The sequence below is a fragment of the Syngnathus scovelli genome, chromosome 10 (assembly GCF_024217435.2).
Source record: "Syngnathus scovelli strain Florida chromosome 10, RoL_Ssco_1.2, whole genome shotgun sequence".
Taxonomy (NCBI): Eukaryota; Metazoa; Chordata; class Actinopteri; order Syngnathiformes; family Syngnathidae; genus Syngnathus; species Syngnathus scovelli.
The window spans coordinates 7,007,847-7,027,853 of NC_090856.1; the positions used below are offsets into that span (position 1 = coordinate 7,007,847).

Genomic DNA, 20,007 nt, shown 5'->3' on the forward strand with positions numbered 1-20,007 from the left:
CTCAAGCGGAGGAAATACGGTCGGTGTATAGTGAACCCCCACATAATCATGGTTCAGCCTGGAAAATTACCATCGGAGTTAGTTGAGGAGTTTTTTTTTTTACATGAATCATGCTTTGCTGCCACCTTGTGGCATCAATAGGTAATTACAAACCGTTTTGGTATAGGGCGTCCAATCTTTTCGAGTCTTACCTTGAGCGTATTAAAGCCAACAGATGTTTTGAGTTATTGTTTGAATTTTTACATTCAGGTCTATACAATCCAGTAGGTTTGGTTGTACTGCATATGTCTTTCGACATAAACACTGATGATGATATGCATAGATGAATCAAATATCTTTTTTGTGTACTGCAGTGGCATTGGCTTAATCCGTTACAAAGGACCTAAAGTGGCGTTGCAAGGAGCTCAACATCACTTATAGTTTCTCTCTTGGACTGGAGCTGATATTTTATTTTACATTCACTTCCGACTCTGCTTGTGTTTGGGGTGCAAAATATTTTTGTTACAAAAAAGTGCTTTCAGTGGTGAAAAATACTTCAATTTTGAAAACTCTTACAGTGCTGAGTTTTTGTTACTAAACGTGATACAATAGCAAATTAAATTGGGTTAGCGTTGAGCTATTATAAATCTACAAAGAAGGAATTCTTTGTCCAGTGTCTGAATATATATCAATTTCAAAGTCGGGGGAAAAAATACACTGTATATTCCGATTCCGAAATAAACTAAAGAAATGATCTAATTGCACATTTTTGACATCTCAAAACGTGTTGACGTTAAAGCTCTGGCAGTATCTTTACATATACAAAATGTACCTTTTGGAAAATACTGACATTATCTGAAAGCAGAGGTACCAGTGGGATGAGATGTTGCATTGCGTTTTGGGCACCAAACATTGCACATGTCCCTCTGTTGTGACTGTAGACAACAACAAGCACATTGAAACTCAACAGAACAAAACGCTAGTATAAGAGCACATGACTTTCCCTTTGTGAACAGAGTTGCTCCTCACTGACCTCATGGTTAAGGCGGGTAGATGGTGTGAGGTGGTGGTTCCATGGTTACCACTGAGGTTGTGGGTACTGTTGGGAGCCATTCTCCCAGGTGGATGATTGTGGTTCATTGGTTTAAAGGGAGATGATGGATGATCACCTTAACTGCTTGATAGTCGATGGTAAAAGTAGATGTAGCCCAAGTCTTTTGGAGGCCTTTCTGATAAACACACTTTGTGGTCGTTGTAGATCACCCACCTGGGGAGAGAGGGATACGTGTCATCATATTATGACAATATCTTAGGTGGACTATTTTTTTTTTTTTCGTCACAGATGGAACTTTGTTGTGCCTCAACGATTGGTTAACCTTTTCCAAACACAGTGAATCGTTACCTCTGAAGCGGAGTCTTGTAGATAAAATCCAGATTGTGAGCATTAAAGTCTCCTTTCATTATTTTGATCAGATAGCAAAGAGCGATAATAAATTATTATAAGTTAAGAAATAAGAGTTTCAAATAATTGCAAAGCCATTAGCCGTAGAAGACTGGTAAAAAAAAAACGGATAGGGTCTTATTTTGAAAAGTAAATCCAAATAAAATAATAACTACAAATATATTTGAAAAACTGTATGATCTCTGAACTTACCGGCCTTCTTTTTTAATGTGACAAACATAGTGTCCAGACATTGTGGATGCTCCCATGTGACTGATGACGGCGAAGAGCTCATAACCTGAGGTGAGAAAATTTGACACGCATTGCAATAAATGGAAGCAAAAAGCAAAGGCACACACAACTACTTCCATTAGTTCACTTGGTATACTCCATAATATGAATGCGAAGGTATATTTAGCTAATTCCAGACGTGTGCAAAATATTTTTCATACAAAATGAATGGAGACCAAAGAAAGTCATCGACTCACGTCCCGGTCCGTCTTTGACACGTGGTCCCGACGTGTCCCTGTCTGGAGACAATGTGGAGTCGCTGTGTGAGTTTGCATTGGAGAAAGCGTTGTCATTGGGCTCCGTGTCAGCCATGTTGGAAAGGGCGTCGCTCTCCTCCTCCTCTGGGTGGGTGAAGATCCAGTCCAGCGCTCTTTCAAGGTTGTTATTCTTCAAAATAAAAACACAAATAATACATTTAAAATACCTCTACTTACTTTTTTTTAACATGTAAAGGAGGCATGCTAATCACTGACATCTAATTGTACAATTTTAGCTCAATATATGTTATCAAACTCGAATATCACATTATGATGGCGTGCAATTTCTCAGCAGTGTAAACTCAAACCACAATACTAAGCATTAACATTCTAAGGCGTTATCATCAAAGGCATGATCAAATGAAATGGGTTTCTTCCACCCATTTTCAGGTAGACCCCTTACAAAATGGACCCACTCTAAATATTTGCAGTGGCACTCATGAGGGTGTTTTTAAGGGATCCAAAATAGACCCATGATTCCTGGAGATGTGCATCCACGAAGTGCATGAGGGAGAAGTGTTAGATGGCTTAGTCAGGTCATTGAGGCTGAGGGAAGAAAAAAAAGAAAAAAAAGTACCTCCTCCTTATTTAGGGCTAATAATAACCTCAGTGGCGAGAGCCCCCCTCCAGCTTCACATTAATTAAAAGCAATATGTGTTTATTTGTGCGCTCATACTGGGAGCGCAAGAAGCCAAACAAGTCCAGTATGCTTTGGCTCTATTTCCGTGCTTTAATAACAACCCCACTACTATTATTATTATTATTATAGAAGAACCTCCAAAGTCGAACGCTTTAAAGGTAACACTCTATTTCTTGTCCTGCTTAAATCAACTTATTTGTTAGCCTGCTCGCTAATAGCTTCTAATAACACACGCATACTGTATATTTTTAAACCCCATTTGAAATGAGTTTGACATACTGCCAAAAAAATATGACATCCTCGAGCCAGTTGGCCTGCTGCAAGTAATTGGTGCGCCTCCAAAAATGTTCATTACCGCCATAGATACCACAAGATGGTAGCAAAGCACTGGCTAAAGCTCCTCAATTCACTTCAACATAATCCCTTGTCACAAGTTGGTGCCAAGTAGTACTTTTAAATGAGAAAATTAGATTGCATTTGCATGTGAAAGTGGACACCTGACTGACCGTGGCTTTGAGCGCCTGGATGGTGTGAGAGCGAGGGAAGCCCATTGAAGTGAGGATGGCAATGCTCTCCTCGGGGGGAGAGTTGTCCAGCGGGGTGGCGCCCATGGGACTATCTGCACTGCTGAAAGGGTCCTGACCCAACATGGAGGGCAACGTGAGAGGCTCGGCAAAGTCTGGAGAAAATGAGAAGTCGATGATTTGGTGAGCACAAGTAGGGTTCACGGCTTAAGTCAAGTTGGGAGACACTCGTAAGTCAAGATAGTGTAAAACCCCATCAAAAATGATCATTTAAAAAATATGCAAATTAGCAAAAACAAATAAATGCAATATAAAGGAAGCATGGTAGCACAATATAGAGTCCGAATACTTCAGTACAGTGTGTACATTAATGAACTTGTAAATAAAGCATCTTCAAACGCAAAAGTGAATTATTTCTTTCTTTATGTATGTGGCATTTGTGCACAAGACTAAAATCAAAGTGAAGTGGCCCTTCAGCAAGGACACTGCAACTGTAATTACGAAGGGCCATAAACAGCCTTCATTAATCTTGCTGCCATAAAAGAAAAAGGCAAACTCCTTATCTACCCGCTAATGCCTTTATCTCCCTGTTTCGCTTGCTTTCCGTAGCCACTCAACGTGTTGTCGAGCTGCCAGAAAACGTAAGAGGTGAATAAATAAATGGCTCATGTTTGCAAGAGTAGTTAAATGGCTGTTAAACTGCTCGTTTCCACTCAACTTCTGATGAAACCCTTCTGCCTTAACGTGCATATTTCACAGCATTGATTACAATGTACACATGGTAGCCGGGTTTTTGGCTTGGCAAAAAAAAATACAAATCTGCATCAAATCATAGATTTTGATGAGGATGTTCCATTGATTTTGTCAATATATCCTCATAGAATGAAATAATGGTCAAAAATACCTTCATAATTTAATTTTTAGTAGCAATAGGTCATAGTGATGAATAGTAACTAAGTCAAGTTTTTATAGAGTAATGCGTCTGATTAAAGATAAGGACAAATACTTTCCAAATCTGCAATCATTTTTGTCATTATTATTTTGTCATTACGAACGATTCCCGTGTGATTCAATCGCCAAAACTTGTTTTGGTTGAAAAGATTACCAAGCTCCACTCAAAGTACCTTGGGGCTTCTCCGCTCATTACTTTTTGTAGGCAATTGAGATTGAAGGAAGCCAGGAATGACGCAAACATTGGCACTTCTTTTATAGTTCTGTACTTAAAATTGATGTCTGCCGTAAAAATACCCCCGCAAAATGACACAGCACTAATTTTAGCTGTGTCTGGACTGCAGAGCAGAAAGAGGCGTAACAAGAGTAGTTTGTTATTTGTTGATTTCTCCAAAACAATTGAAAATACAAGATAGTTGAAAACGGGTCAACCTGGCCACAGTCGCATCTTAAACCCGCAAATTATCCCCAAATATATTACACCACCTCCAATGACATTGTTTAGTCTTTAAGCAGACCATTTTGCATCGCTTTCCTTTCAACTTTAAAAGCAAGAGGCTGTTCTCATTTCTGCACACTCTTGAGGCCTTTTACCCTGCACCAAAGGTAATAAAAGTGACTTAACTTCAGGCCTCGCAGGAACATCACGGCTGCAAAAGCACTGACAGACTTGATGGTGTTGTCACGGACACACACGCCCCGATAAACAAGCAGAGTACACAAAAGCTGTCCTGATCCGGCGAAGATTTGACTCGTCTCTCACTTTGAATTACCTTTGAGTTTAAAAGGCCCCATACCAATAAACGTGCCTTGTCTCTGTGTGTTTCTTCCTCACGCCTGAATTCTGGAGGAGGTGGAAGAGCTGACACAGTTGCAGCACAAGTGCTTTTGGCAGAACTGTGGTGACACTTTCCCCCCCACCCCCAAAAAAAGAGCAACTTTGACATTTACTGGCTATAGAAAGGCTATGAAATTATGATATGTAACCTCTGGTGTCACTTCATTTAAATTCAAATGAATGAAAGTCTGACAAAATGCACAGATGGGAGTTTGCTGTTCTTGCAAGGTCGTAGGAAATGATCTAATTTTGATTAATTGGGTCCAAAAATGATTGCTTTTCGAAATGTACTTTTTAAAATGACTAACATTTTTGAGTAAAGTGATCACAATTGTACTACACAAAGTTTGTCTTGTTGAAATTTTGCAGAGCTTCATGTTTGCAATTATTCACCACTTTGAGTGCAATAACCAAGATTCTTACCAGGCTCCTCCATATGGGCTATGATCCAGTTGAAAGCCATCTCGGGACCCATGTTGCCAGTATAGTAGACGGCCTTTCTGCAGGCTTCTAGCGGGAAGCCCATCTCTGCCAGCTGCATTACTGCTGCCTCATCTATTTCCGGAGCTAAGGGACACAACGGAGTGCCGCCATCAATAACTTACAACACACACACACATACGGTTGCTCATTCACAGTTGCTGGCGTCATAGCAACCGGCCTCTCTCTCTTTCGCTCACTCTCTCTCTCTCTTTGGGCCTCATTAAGCAAAAAGACCGGAAGACAATGAGCCCCGGGGATGTTTCTTCAGCGCGCAACGATCCATCATGGAGCACGTACGCAAACAAAAAAACAAAAGTGTTGTGCACTTGCTCAGGCATGCATGCTCAGTGCTTTGGCTCATTGTGTGTTCGTGTTAATGAGAGGCGAGGCAATTTACTCACAATCTAAGGAGCTCATGGAGTTATCTGGAACAGAGGGGAAAAGGATGAATCACACACCGTTTCCGTATACGTATGCGCTTGCATGCCTTTGTTGATCAAGTGATTACAAATACATGGCTTGAATAAATGAATATGAAAACAATGCTGCACAGCTTGCAATGCTACTATCACAGCCTAATTAACTAGCTACCATTAATATTCTAATGCTGAGATTGATTTAGGACAATACAATGAAAACAATAAAGTCAAAAACATCAAGTTTGCCCTTCTTCACTGACATCGATGTGATCACCTGCAGTAACTTTTGTCTTATTACATTAATACATTTATTATTGGGAAAATATAGAAAAAAAATACTTCACCTCACTGCTAGTTTTAATTGGCCATTACCAGGAAGAAATGTGTATAAAACAGGTTATAAGGCAAACATTTGCGCTCAATGAGGCGCGAAAGTCTCGGGGAGCGGGAGAGACAGTAGGGTCAACATGATTAATCACTGCTCGTGCCAGCATGAGGACAATGGGGCCAGTGGATCATTTGCAGCAGACATAAGTCATCATACAAATGGGGATTAAATAAGTCAGCCAAAGTGCTGAAAAAGAACATTTTGTTCTCTCTAAACTATTTCTTGTCTCATTGCTCAAACCACATTAACAAAATTCTGTGGAAAAAGAGAGAGAGTGAAGCTCCAAAAGGAGTGCATCATTTTGTGGGGTATCTTTATGAAAGGTTGATTTGTACAGAACTAAATAAATGAAATAAGCCAAGTAGTGGGCTCACTATTTGACAAGCACTATTTGGTATGTCAGTTCAGAATAAAATAGAATAAAAAATTATATTGCAGTTTTTTTTATGATTTGGTCCTTTTAAATGAATGTGTTGCTGTCAAACAAAACATGAACGCAAACTTGTGCAGCATATGATTTTGTACACAAAAGACAAGCTGCTGCACGTTTTCACTGCTCCTTCTTGGAGATAGTGTTCAGCGAGTGAGAACATTCTCAACACGCTGTGCCTTCTAAAATATTTATTTGGACGTTGAGCGGGAGATGTGGCTGAACTTTTCGAGCGACTCCAGGAACAATACCGTTATTAAAATCACAACCCGTGGAAAGCATCGGGGGCACGTTTGCAAGCAGATAAAGCAGCGTCAATCTGGAAACCGACAGTGCGCAAATATTTTGCCCCAAAAAAATCTAATCATACAGCAGGCAACAGCAACTATGCCTTTGAGCAGATTATTGCAAGTGATGCGAAAACACAATAGAACCTCCATAGTGGAACGAGGTCAACCAAAATTTCCTCTGAAAATAAGCCTTAAAACGCCAACGAAACTTGATGTTCTCACAAGATGTGCAATCGATTAATTGATGACTAATCGTTTATCAAATTCAAGAAGAGTAGTGGCATCAAACATAATGTATACAATATGTGTATTTGAATACCTCTGGTGTCTTCAGGCAGCACAATGGGCGGCATGAGGTCAGGAAGCTCCTCTTCACCTGATTGCAGCCCTGTGGCCCTCAGACGGCTCAGATCCAGGAAGTCTGGTACGTCAATGCCCAAATCTACACACAAAGTTGAATTGTTTTAATTATAAATAAAACCATCTTTCTTGTTGATAATGGTAAATACAGGTGATTTTTTTAAAAATGTTAGACTGCTTTTGTTGATTAGCTGACTTTTGGTGAGAGGCAGAGTCGACCCTGTGACATAGATAGACTTTGCATTTTCTCACTTTCCCACCAATTTATGGACAATTTAGAGTCTCAAATGAACCTAAAATATTTTGGGGATGTGGGAGTAAACCAGATTACCTGAAGAAAAAACCCACACAAGCACAAGAACAACATTCCAAGTCCATAAAGGAACTTTTTGACTTAATATGCTAACCATAAGCGCATCTTGTTTTTCTGATGTTACATATTTCTTATATTCTTAAATCGAACCAAATATCTAAGTATCTCCTCAATTCCTCAGTATGATGTGCAGACTCATAGCTTAGTGCTGCCCTCTGTTGGACGATTTACACAATGCATTTAATTGTTCGGCCTGTCACTGGCAGGACATAGATAAATTGTTTGGAGTAAATAAAACATTTTTCAGACCAAATGGGTGAAAATGATTAATTTTCCACAGCACACATATCTAACTTTACCCACTCGCAAGGAATCACCGCATTAGAACATTGCTATTGTACACAACGGTAAGTCCTTAAGACTTCAGTGAAAGTTCATCCTCATGCAAATCTGGTCCTAAATACGTTAGTGTGAACAAATAAACCTTCAAACAGTTACCTAGTTTCTTGGGCACCCAGTCAACTCCAAATGTGAACTTCTTTATTTGGACTGCCAGATATTCGGGAAATGAGGCAAAGCGGGATGTTCTTGGGGGGGGGGAAAAATGACAGGAAATTAAAGCATATTAAATCGAAGATAGAAATATTACGCCGGTAGCTTACTTGACTCCGGCTGACTTTGCCTGCAGCGCCGAACTCCAGAAGTCTGGCACGTTCTCAGGCTCAGTGAAGGCCTGCAGGCAGGCGGTGAAAGGGATGCGAGCCCTCACCGGCTCAGGGGGGGCTCGCATGTTCTCCTCGGCTTCCCTCCGCTTGGCCTCGTATGCCAACAGCTCCTCTGGTAGTACCAAAAGAAAAATTTTAGCAGCTTTAAAACTGTCTGATAATACTGTAAATACTGATATCGGAACAAAAAGGTTGCAGCAACACCCATAGACAGGTAATTTGACAATACCAACAGGCGTGAGTATTTTGAGTTATGAGCATGGTAGTGGAACAAATTAAACATTGGATCTAAAGACACCAATGTAATACTTTAATTCTGGGCCCTATGAATCTAGAATTTACCTCGATTGGTTGCGGCCTCGACGGGGGCTGGCAGCTGGATGCAGTAGTCCACCCGCTGAGTGTATCGAACCCGGCGTGACTGGCAGCACTGGACTCGCTCCTCCATCAGGAAACGGAAGGCATCGCTTGGATTCTCTGAGCTCGTGCTGTTTCTCTGCAGATATACAGTTGGTGACAATGGCGTTCATGTCTTTCAGTTTATTAACTTCACTACTGATAATTATGAATTACTACAGGGAAGGTCTGTTTTGATCTTGAGAGTATTTATCAGCAATAGGTTAACGCGGAGATTAAATGCAACTCACCTCCACCAAGTTGATCATATGCAGGAAGAATTCTTGTGCGTCTTGTTGCCTGTTGGAGGAAAACTCTGGATGTCCCCGGCTAACCAGAGACTTCAGCATCCGGGGGGAGATGCCTTTCTGTTGGTGCTGGAAGAAAAAAAAAAAAAAATCAGCATTTAGACGCAGTGACTGAACAAGACCACACGCCAATCCTGATTGGTTGCGCTCAGAAATGGGGGTCATTTGAAATGAGCAATCACATTAATAAGAGAAGTGCTAACTGGCAGAAGTGATGTTCAAAAGATGTTCAAAAAAAAGATGAATAGTAATTTTACATTTGAATGGCCAATGCCGAAATTCACTTCAAATTCAAATTCACTTCCCGGCTCACTGGCTTTTATAATGATTAAATGTTTTTTCACATTCTGACAGCCAAGAAAAATGTGTTTGGAAAGATAAGGTAAAATAATAAGTGTGCAAAAGTGGAAAGATTGTTAAAAACACTTGTAACAAGTGTTCTAAAAGTGTTTCTACGACACAGTACTGGCTCAACTTTGTCTTCCATGTCAAAAGAGGACACAATGGAAGCAGGGAGCTAGCAAGTAGAAAGAGAAGGAACAGCGCAATGACAGAAACAAAAAAAAACAAAATAAATAAAGCAAAATAAAATAAGGTGCAAGTGGAACCGTGACAGCTGTCTACAGAAGCGCTTGGAGCTGCAAATGTGGCATGGTGGCCAACAGCTATTTTCAGAGCGAGAGAAAGACAGTCCCAGCACATTCTTAAAAGCATGAAATCGTTTGTCCATCTTTGTGTGGCAAAAATTAAACTGCATGAATTGCTAAAGAGACTCGTTGACACATATCTTACATAGCATTTCTGTCAAAGTGTTTTGCTGCTTTGTTGGCTGACATTGGCTAGTAGTATGCTAGTTGTGGAGCTGAACATACCCGGTTTAATACCTTGTATTCTTCTTTCATCACCTGTTCAATGAGTTCAGATTTCATGGGTGGTTTGGAGTATTGGCCTGAGAGGAGCCCATGGCCCACTTTAGCCCTGTTGGACAAAAACACAGTTCAAAATAGAACAGCATAAAATTACTCTTTGTTCTATTTTTACATGATGTCTTCACTTGTCAGAAAATCAATTTGTGTTTAATTGTGGTATATAACATCTGAACTCAATTTAACCAGTGTCACGCCCCCGTTTTGTATTTGAATGCATCCAACGGCTTCAATTTGATGAGCCTAATATTAGAGTTTTGCAATGTATTTGTTTTTCATTTCAATTTTTGATTTATCCATCCTGTTAATTCTAAAAAAACTGCAGTCACTTACATTTGTGTGGCAAAGTCCTGTGTGGGGTCGAGAGGTGAATAGTCAAATATCCTCTGAAGGTTCCCAACATACCTATAGACCCAAATATATGATAAATACCATTTCTAATTTCAACGAAACAACTTGGGCCAGTGTCTGGATTGTGTTCGACTTTGAAGAATCCACAACAATAACACACTTCTTGTTTGGAGGCAACTCACATCCTCTGGAAGTCTGGGATGCTGAAGAGAACCTGCAGGACTGTGCTAAGGTAGCAGCTGTTGCCGAGGTTTTTGATGCCCGTGTAACCGGAACCGTACACCGCTTTCAGTTTCATGCCCGACTCTTGGATCACTTCCCACTCGCTGACGCGTGGCCGGGCATTATTGTCTGTGTGGTGGCCATTCTCTGTCTGAGGGGGCAGTGAAGGCACCACATTTCAGGACTTTTCAAATGCGGACAAAATGTGACGTGTATCACAACCATGACTTACTTTTTTTTGCATCTGTAGCATGTCTATTCCAAAGTGGGAGAGGTGATCCGATAATTGTGGGTCTAACACGGCTTCCTCTTCCTCAAACGAATAAACATCTGAAACCAGGAGTTTTCTTAGTCAAGATGGTGGAATTTCCAAACTCGTACAACATCAAATAAAATACAAAATTGATTTCATCTCTGCCATTCTGTGTCAGTGCTGCATTACAGAAGAGTAAATTGGTGGGATTTTTCTTTCTTTTTTTTTTTTCAGACAATGAAAAAAGTTACCCACTTTTGAATGGGGTAAAATAGTATAATGCACTTTTTAAATATGAATCATTTTCAATGAACACTTGGTCCTACTGCACGACTGTATTTTAATGATGGTCATGATGGTGTTACTTTACGAGCGCTTAATAATTTTTTAGCTAGACCTTGATGTAAAACGTTTAACAAACATTCACCTAATAGACATTAAAAACGGTTTGCTTCACACGAGATGACAGACAAGCTTTCTTCTGGATTGGATGAGAGATCAAACCTGCTCCATCTGGGGTGATGGTGTCCAGTTTGACAGCCAGCGGGTGTTTGGTCTCTTTGTAGTGGTCCAGAGCGTGGCCGTTCCCACCGCTGCCATCAAAGAACCACTTCCCGCAGAGAATGGTGCCATCCGTCAGGTTCAGCCACAGGTTCTCTCTCATCTCGCACTTCTGACACTTCCAGCCACTGCCAGCAGGGAACAACAATACGGTCACTGTTGTGTTGCCATTTAATTAAGCGGAGACATGGTTGTTAAAAAAAAAAACTTGCGAATAAAAGCCCTCTGTAAATTCAAACTGGCAGAAAAGTACATCAATATCTATCCATCCATCCTTCCATTTTCTAAAATTCACATTTTCATCTTGGAATAAACAACCATGTCATGACTTTAGTAGCACTCTATTGAGACCTTCATCATAGCCAAACTTCTTCATTTACTTCTCAGGTGGGGCTTCATGAAACGTCAATTCTGATTCACGATACTTATATTCTTCCCGATAAAAAAAAAAAAAAGAAAAAAGGCAACATTTTGGAAAATATGAGGGCTCAAATGAAGATCGAGAAGATCCCATCAGTCCCTCAATGTGACTTGATGGTTGTCCTACCTGGGGGGGATTCTGACTCCGTTGTCCAGCTGTCTGAGGATTCTGGCGTGTCTGGATACTTGGATCTCCTCCTCCCAGGATTCTGGCTCTTGTTTTTTGTAGGCTGACGGCGCATTGAGCACTGCATCACAGGCGATGGTTACCTGGATGGATCGGAAGAGAGGTGACGCCCAGTCACACATCAGCTGATTTTTCATTTTGAGATTTTGCTCCAGTGAGAAATAGCAAAACATGAAAGCACACAAAAAAAAGATGTCTTGAAGGATAAAAGCAGCAAAAACAAATGATTTGGACCAAGAACCAAAACATGCAAGACATTCAAATTAAAGGGAAATCATAATTTATTTACCATGCATGAAAAGAAACAAAACAGACCTTGTGGTACACCTTTTTAAAAGCCGTCATTCAAAACATTTAAAATGAAATCTGCAAAGGCAAAATTCTTTCTACTACGCTTGTATTGGATGCGTAAGCACAGAGCGGGTGTACCAAATATTATGGCCACCAAGAGTATGTGCCACACAAGGCAGCCTATAAAGATTGTAATACAATAACAGTGTGTACATTTTAGAATGGACACTCGATGAGTATGTGTGTGTGAGTGTGGGGAGGGGGGGGGGTATCTACTGAGTGCACCCTTCTTGTTGACATGCATGCAAAACACACCAAACTCACTGACCAGAGCGGGTAACTCCTCAATATTTGGTAAGGCGATCTCAAAGTGGTCTGGAAATATTACAAGCTTGGCCTCGTCCTCGTACTCATAGTCCTCACCGTTAAAATCCCGGTTTAGCTCTAAATCTTCAAAAAGGAGGAAGCAAATGTTCAGTCAATCTGCTTTAGTCACCCTTTAAATCATACAGTGATTTTGTTCTTAACATTTTCACCTTTCACCACAGAGCAGCCTAAAGTTGTGTAATGACTCATGGCCAACGAGATCATGGAAACTTCTCAGAGAAGCAACAAAAGGATGGATTGGCTCAGAGGACTGGTATGGGGCAGGTCATTACCATACATACGTAAATAAACTGGATGACAACATTAATACTTAAAGGAGGATGAGCAAAGAATGACTATTTGTGAGGGCGCTGATGAGCGTACAAGAACTTAAGATGTCAGTCAACATCGAGGCCTTTGGGCTGAATGGAAGGAATTCCTCCTCCAGCGGAGAGGATGAGGGGGGGCTAGACTCAGGGTCTTTGCCAAGCAACGTCATAGCGGCAATAGAAGTGTGTCAGCCTCGAGGGGGAGGAAGGGTGGGTTGACAGGTGGCGGCAGCTGAAGAACTAGCAAGAGACACGAGGCGGCCCCACTGTAAACCTACTACCCTTTAGCAATGGCTGCGCATGTGGCACTTTGATTTAGAACAGTTACTAACCTCACATAAACGGCCTATATTTAGAATGCGAGAGGGAGAGGAGGAGTCTGATTAGGGCAAATATCTCACGCCTTCAGCGACAAACAATGACTTCACTGGCACTTCTGATCAGACCACTGAAATTATAGCAAATGTGTGGTGGAACAAAAATATTTTCAGCTATGATACCATGGACTGTAAACATACAGTACATAACCTGCTGTTGTATTTTAGTAAATAGATCACATATTTGATCATTTAATAATAATAATAATAATAAATAATAATAATAATATACAAAAAATTAACCATAGACTGTAAACATACAGTACATAACCTGCTGTTGTATTTTAGTAAATTGATGACATATTTGATCATTTAATAATAATAATAGTAATAATAATAATAATAATAATGTACAAAAATTAACCATAGACTGTTAACATACAGTACATATCCTGCTGTTGTATTTTAGTAAATTGATCACATATTTGATCATTTAATAATAATAATAATAATAATAATAATAATAAAATTAACATTTTTGTTTTTGGAATGAAAGGTGAAGCCAAACTATCTGCAAAACACGGAGCCACACAGAGCTACACACAGGAAGGCCGGAGCCTAGATTCAAACCCAGAACCTCTTGACTATGAAGCAGATATGAAAACCACTCATCAGGTCAGTTAAATTACTCAGTGTGAAGGAATCCTTCAATTGGTTAACTAAAGATCTTTAAATTATCTTTCTCTCTTAAATCATCATTTCATATTTCTGTATATGGAATGAAAGGAAATGCTCATCAGTTCATAATGAGTAACGGTGACATTGATGATATTGCAGTGCTCTGATATATCAAAGCTGGTTGAATAATTATAAATTCCGAGTTGTGTTGATGTTGTGCTTCATGACCTAACGACCGAGATTCCTCAAGCAAAGCTTGTAACACAAATACAACTTACCTAAAAATACTTTTCCATTCCGTCGCCTGGGAATTGCACCTCCTGCAGCTCCTGTGGATTTCTGAGGGGGGAAAAGAACAAATAACTATTATATCACACACTTCATTAAATCAACATGTGAGGTAGTATTGTTTGCTAAAGATCTTAGATTTTGACACTGTTACTTTGTAGTTGGAAATAGATGCTGGCCTGTCCGGGGGTGAGGTCAGTTTACAAGCTTAGGGGAAAACCCCTATGCCATGCATAAAAAAATGGTCAAACACTCTTACTAATATAGAAATAATAGACATTAGATGTCCTGTTCTTTCTTATATATTTTCCTCTCGAACTTTATTCATTTTTATTTTTTTTATTCAACTCCATTTCCTCCTGTGCACAATGACAGGCAGGCCCATTGTTTTTGAATATAGGTGGTCCACAGTTGTTTTGTTTTATTGGTTGCATAGGTCTGACCCTCAATGCGTGAATTAAAAGAGGCACCAGTTTGTTTTACATCAGGCCAAGACATGTTAACGTGTTGGTCGGTTCATTAAACAGGATGGACACAAACAAACCAAGAGAATGCTGACACACTTGTGACAAAAAAAGTAATCATGAGAGGAGAAAAAAAAAAAGCAGACATGGGAGCCTGCAGAATGTGAACAGCTGTTTCTGTTTCCACATCCAGGCATGAAAATAGCAGCTCTTTACAAAGCACAGCTTATCTGGGAGCAATTAGAGCCAGTGAGAAAAAACAGCGGAAGCTTAGACCCCTGGTGCCCACTATAGACTCGTCAAGAGAAACACGGGATGAGAAGGTTCAGTTTGGGTCCAAGGCCAATAAGAGCAATTAGATTTTTACAATTATTAACACATGCAACATCAACGATCCCAGAATTCAACATTGGACTCTATGAAGTCAGTGACCTTTCAGGTCAAATGTAACATATTTATAATATGCAATAAAATAAAATAAAAATCGCCCAACTAAAATTAAACATTCTCCACTCACCATTTCATCTTCATTAACATTTAATTTTCAACTACTGTAACTTTTGAGTTAATCTAGGTTGAGATAGCAAAACAATGCTAAATTATAAAAATATGCAATACTTCACTAATGAGCATCTTAAGTCAACTCAACTGTATTTATAAAGCACTTTAAAAACAACCACCATTTGCTTTGTTTTTTTTTTTATCAACATTATATTGATGAAGCAGTGACAAAAGGGTCGTATGGACAGCAGAAATTTGGATGACCTTTGACTCACAAGGAATATACTCACTTCCTTGATGTGTCGCTTGAGGTGCATGTAAACACTCTGGCCTGTTTTGCGATAGTGTCTCTCCACGTGTTCTCGTCCAAAGCCCAGGAATGTGTTCATGCACACATACAGGCCTCCCTCAGATTCCTGCACATTCACATTCACACACAAACACACAAAAGGAGGGAAAAAGTAATGAGACATCAGCAGACAAAATTATTTGACTACATTTTCTTGCTTGACGGTGGGGGAAAATAATTTAATTTATAGAAGTGTGTAAATCTCTCATGTTTCTCTCAGTCTTGTGGATGCATAAAATATAAAATCATTCAACTTTAAAATATATAGAAATACATATCATATCCCTGTAGACAAGTCTACAATTAGCTGTCACTCATATTCAAGTATGTTTTTAAAACACCGTCATTTATCCTCATACTGTTTTCTCCAATCAAAAAAAAAAAAAAACTCCAAAATATCCCAAATGTGAAACAAGTAAAGGACCAGTGTGATAAACCTTTAAGTGGCCTAAAGTGACATATGAGCTTGAACAGCGCAAGGCTAAAAATAAAGCCATCCTCGAGCTAACATGATGAACTCCAGACAGCTGAGTCACCTTTAAAAACAGTTGAGCGAGCTTTGAACGTGTTGTCGTCAAGGATGTTTTTTCGGAGGACAGGTAGTACTCTACGCTCATTGAAAATTATTGGGAAAAAATAAAAAGGATGTTCAGTCTTGTCTGGAGTTTAAGAATGGAATACCCTGTCATACGGCACAAAAAGGCATGCTCATTTACTTACCGGTTTCCTTTGCATTACATTATTTTATATTTACGGCTTTGGAAGTGTTTTGTACCAAATTCATTGGAAGACTGTGGCTCCTTCTGAGAAATTCAAGTAACAGGTCATTTTTGCAGAATCTGAATGTTGTAAACTGAGGCGATAGCTACCGGTAGTGTTCCCCAAGGCTCTATGCAAGGGCCACAGGTTTTACATTATACAGATGAGAACCTCATCTGTATCCATCAGTCTCATCGTGAGCTATCAATTTCAGTATCATCATAACACTGATCGATACAGGTTGGCCTTTACCCAACATTTGACTAGAGATATTGAAGTTGTTCCACAAAATTGGTAGAATATGTAATCACGTGATAAAAGCGCACAAATACCTCCATACTTAAAAAAAAATATATATGGCTGTTTTATATTGATGGCCTACAAGTGTTTTTCACCAATAACAAATTTGCGTGATACACCTTAACTTCAGATTAGGTTGCTGTTTAATTGAATACAATTTAGATCAAATTGATGAATCTCAACTAAAACGGCAACTAAGCAGGTGCGGCTAGATTGCACCAGTCCGCAACGGGGCCTGATGCGCTCATGTGCGGCCTGACAAAGACAAGGAAAACCCCTCCGGATCCATTCACCTGTCTTCATCTCCTCACATGTAAACATCCATTTAGCTTCAATAATAAATACGTTCCAGGTTCACCTTTACCTCCCCACGGAATAAAGCGCACACCTACCGGGGAGTCGAAGGAGAAGGCGCACTCGCTTTTGAATACTCTGTCTCCGGTCTTGGGCACTCTGATGGTAGGCATGTAGGGGACCAGCAATTCGCCGAGGTCTGTAGCCATGTTGGCATCCCCACTCCTCGCAGCACAGTGCAGGGCAGCCACCGGAGCCGCGCGCTCTCAGAGGCGAGATGTGCTATTTTTAAAGTGGCCAACCAAGACTACATTCCTCCGGCCATTGGAGAGAGGGTGAAAGAGAACAGCGGCGGCGGGGGCGTGATGCTGATACTGTAAATGACCAAAATCATATAGGAGGCGGAATTATATGCTAAAGACACGGAGGCTTCAACGTATGTTTGTTTTCCAGCGTGACATAGCATCGCGTGGGAACATTTCTGCACAGGAGCCACTCCCACGTCTGGAGGTGATTCGTGCAGACGCCCACGCTTACTACGACACCGCGTGACCACCAACCCTGGAAGGATGCGATTTACACGGTGCAAGGATAAAAACACTATCACTCCATCTGTGTAAACTATAAATCAATCTACTAAAAACAATATTTTGCAAACGACATAAATAAAGGTAATACTGTTTTGTACGCCGATAAATTCATGCAGCTCGACCCTGCCCCGTAGTGGCCATCCGTGTTATTACAACAATAGATGGACAGGATTATCGCTCAATTTCTCAATCTCAACCGGTTTTACGTCTGTGGTTTATGACATTTGTCATGTTTAAATTCCAATGTGTTTCTAAACAAGGCATTGAATGATTTGGAATGCAAAATGTCATTGTTGTAAACATAGGGGAACGTTCAATAGTCACTATAATCAATAGTTGCTCTCATCATGATGACTTTAAATCTCGGCATGATGACGAGAAATCTTGTTTTGGCCCAGATGTGGTTTTAGTCCTCATAAATCAATGAAGCTATAATGAAACCATTTTAACACACAAAAGGTACACATAGATATTTTATTTAAGCGTGAAGTGGGGGAAAAAAATGTACAAATAGTGGACCAGATCAGCACAGTGTACTGACAACAGTCTGGTTCAGTTATCGGGTGTTGCCTTGGGACTGGAGTCGATGAGATCCTTATTGAGGGTCTCCATCTGGTACCAGGGGCCATCACCTCTCGCTCTCATGTGTTTGCGCACCTCAAGCTGTGCCAGCCTATTGACCACAGACAGAATATTCACCCAATGAACAGTCATTGACAATACAGTGAAAATTCATGGGATAAAAAAAAAAAGACAAATAGCTACTTTCAAAAGAGCAAAATATTGAGAAACAGTAAAAGACAAAATAGTGCTTCCACTTACCTCATGTCTGCCTTCTCTTTTTCTATTTGGATTAGAGCCATCATTTTTTCATAGTCCTTCACCGGAGAGTCATACACATTCCGAGCAATCCACCTAGTGATGGGGTGCTGCAAAATTTTGATTGAATGGATTATTGCAGCTTTCTCTTGTAATAATTTAATGATTAACAGTCACGGCGCTGTCACAAATAGCAAAAATCTACATATAATTGGCATCTAAACATTAATATATTCATGCAAGAATATGTTATCATCATATCATACTCATCTTACACTAACCTTAAACATAAAGGATATAGAGATTATTTGATTTTGAAATAAAGCAAGGATATTTGCTTTTCTACTTAGTGGGCTTTGGTGCCATCTTGTGGTAGTAATATTAATAACTGATTTTCATTCTGATTAATTTGGATCTCTGATTCAAATATTTAGTAAAAAAAATGTTGATCAATATGATTGATTATGTCGGGGAAGCAGATACATACCTTGTAGTATTCCCAGTACTCAGGTTCATAACCCTCAGGGGTTTCCACCAGCTCCGCTTCACCTTCACAACAAGAGGACGCATAATTGAAGTTCAGAATCAAAGTTGAGCTGAATTCAAGGTGTTGGATCACTCACTCACCGATGAAGAGATTCACTGATGTGATAATGATAGCCACTGGAATACCAGTCAGCAGGATGTAGAAACGCTGGGTGGAAAAGCAGAAAGAGTCCGTTGTTGTCTTTAGTATAAGTATGAATTTAAAAGTTCCCATTTTATCAACATTAAACACTTCGTTGCATGTTCTAGCTTCGCTTTGGTCATCATGGTAACTGAACATTTGCAAACTTACTACGTACTGAGATTATTTACCCTGTGTGTATTTTGGTGCAAAAATGCCAGGGACCTATTATTAATGATCCTGTAAAGTGTTTTAATTTTTTTTTTTTTTTTTTTTTTTTTAAAAAGGATAAAATGCCTCCTCTAGACTCACCAACAGACGTAGAAATCTCTTGTCATAGAATTCAGTTGGTTTGATGACGAACAGGTTCTTGCCATGACCTCCCCAACGGACAGCCACTAAAAAACACAATAGTTTAAGTAATGTAGGAACTTTAGAAAATTGATGAGTGGATGTGGGGGGAATAGTAAAGTGAGCTCCAACAATGTTTGAAATTTTGATTTGTTTAGTTTTTTTTTTAAGAGGTATTTTTTGTAATGTAATTGGTGCAGTTTTACAGATTTAGAAAACTTCGACATATCATGTCATCATTTAAGGCCACAGAAAGGTTTCAGGTGCATTTACGTAAATAATAAATATGTAGTTGATTAAGTGTTCATATTTCCTGCAATGCAAACTGTATCAGCGAGCTATCATTAGCATGCTAACAAAACCTTTAGCAAGGTCACAAGAAGGAACTTCAATTTTCTCTTACAAAATTCCTACGGTAGACTCAGTCGTAGTGTCACCTACCCTTATCTGTCCGCGGTATTGTTCGAGCGAGTAAATTTGTCGCCGCATTTCCAGATTTCAGTGGACTCAGTCTGGCTGCGATAGCAGCAGCAGACCTGAGTAGACTCATTCCCACCATGGCTACTGTGGGATGGCGACCCAACAAAACGAGCTGTGATTGGCTGTTGGTCGGCATGAAGCGAGAACCGCCATAATTGGTAGGGGCAAATACTTTTAGCTGGTCTTAAAATTTATTTTAATTTTACAGTAC

At 39.8% G+C, this 20,007-nt stretch overlaps 2 protein-coding genes and 1 long non-coding RNA gene across 4 annotated transcripts; 1 reads left to right on the forward strand and 2 right to left on the reverse strand.

Moving 5' to 3' along the window:
* Positions 1–420: 420 nt before the first annotated feature.
* usp13 (ubiquitin specific peptidase 13) lies at positions 421–17,346 on the reverse strand. 2 transcript variants are annotated; one of them, XM_049721505.2, is made up of 21 exons: positions 16,988–17,346; positions 15,478–15,603; positions 14,213–14,273; positions 12,573–12,694; positions 11,894–12,036; positions 11,290–11,474; positions 10,765–10,862; positions 10,493–10,683; positions 10,293–10,364; positions 9,918–10,011; positions 8,977–9,102; positions 8,672–8,825; positions 8,267–8,441; positions 8,103–8,191; positions 7,251–7,373; positions 5,806–5,829; positions 5,345–5,488; positions 3,115–3,287; positions 1,909–2,098; positions 1,634–1,718; positions 421–1,246 (listed from the first exon to the last, which is right to left on the reverse strand). In XM_049721505.2, exons 1-21 carry the CDS (start codon positions 17,096–17,098, stop codon positions 1,150–1,152), a joined length of 2,583 nt encoding a protein of 860 aa, XP_049577462.1. In that variant the 5' UTR covers positions 17,099–17,346; the 3' UTR covers positions 421–1,149. The 2 variants fall into 2 exon arrangements, with proteins under 2 accessions (XP_049577462.1, XP_049577454.1); XM_049721497.2 differs by having other exon boundaries at positions 9,906–10,011.
* LOC125969964 (uncharacterized) lies at positions 16,050–18,120 on the forward strand. The gene is made up of 2 exons (XR_007481873.2): positions 16,050–16,135; positions 17,343–18,120. It is a non-coding gene; the product is annotated as an uncharacterized lncRNA (long non-coding RNA).
* Positions 17,940–19,947, reverse strand: ndufb5 (NADH:ubiquinone oxidoreductase subunit B5). The gene is made up of 6 exons (XM_049721943.1): positions 19,758–19,947; positions 19,278–19,363; positions 18,926–18,992; positions 18,786–18,847; positions 18,302–18,408; positions 17,940–18,152 (listed from the first exon to the last, which is right to left on the reverse strand). Exons 1-6 carry the CDS (start codon positions 19,930–19,932, stop codon positions 18,032–18,034), a joined length of 618 nt encoding a protein of 205 aa, XP_049577900.1. The 5' UTR covers positions 19,933–19,947; the 3' UTR covers positions 17,940–18,031.
* Positions 19,948–20,007: the final 60 nt, after the last annotated feature.

Coding starts and splice junctions, on each gene's coding strand:
- usp13 (XM_049721497.2), bottom strand. CDS start 17,098: ATGGCTACAGACCTCGGCGAATTGCTGGTCCCCTACATGCCTACCATC. Junction 8,826..8,976: donor ATATGATCAACTTGGTGGAG/GTGAGTTGCATT, acceptor GTATATCTGCAG/AGAAACAGCACGAGCTCAGA. Junction 2,099..3,114: donor TCCAGGCGCTCAAAGCCACG/GTCAGTCAGGTG, acceptor TTTATTTTGAAG/AATAACAACCTTGAAAGAGC.
- ndufb5 (XM_049721943.1), bottom strand. CDS start 19,932: ATGCCGACCAACAGCCAATCACAGCTCGTTTTGTTGGGTCGCCATCCC. Junction 18,993..19,277: donor AGAGATTTCTACGTCTGTTG/GTGAGTCTAGAG, acceptor TTTTCCACCCAG/CGTTTCTACATCCTGCTGAC. Junction 18,409..18,785: donor AGTACTGGGAATACTACAAG/GTATGTATCTGC, acceptor AAAATTTTGCAG/CACCCCATCACTAGGTGGAT.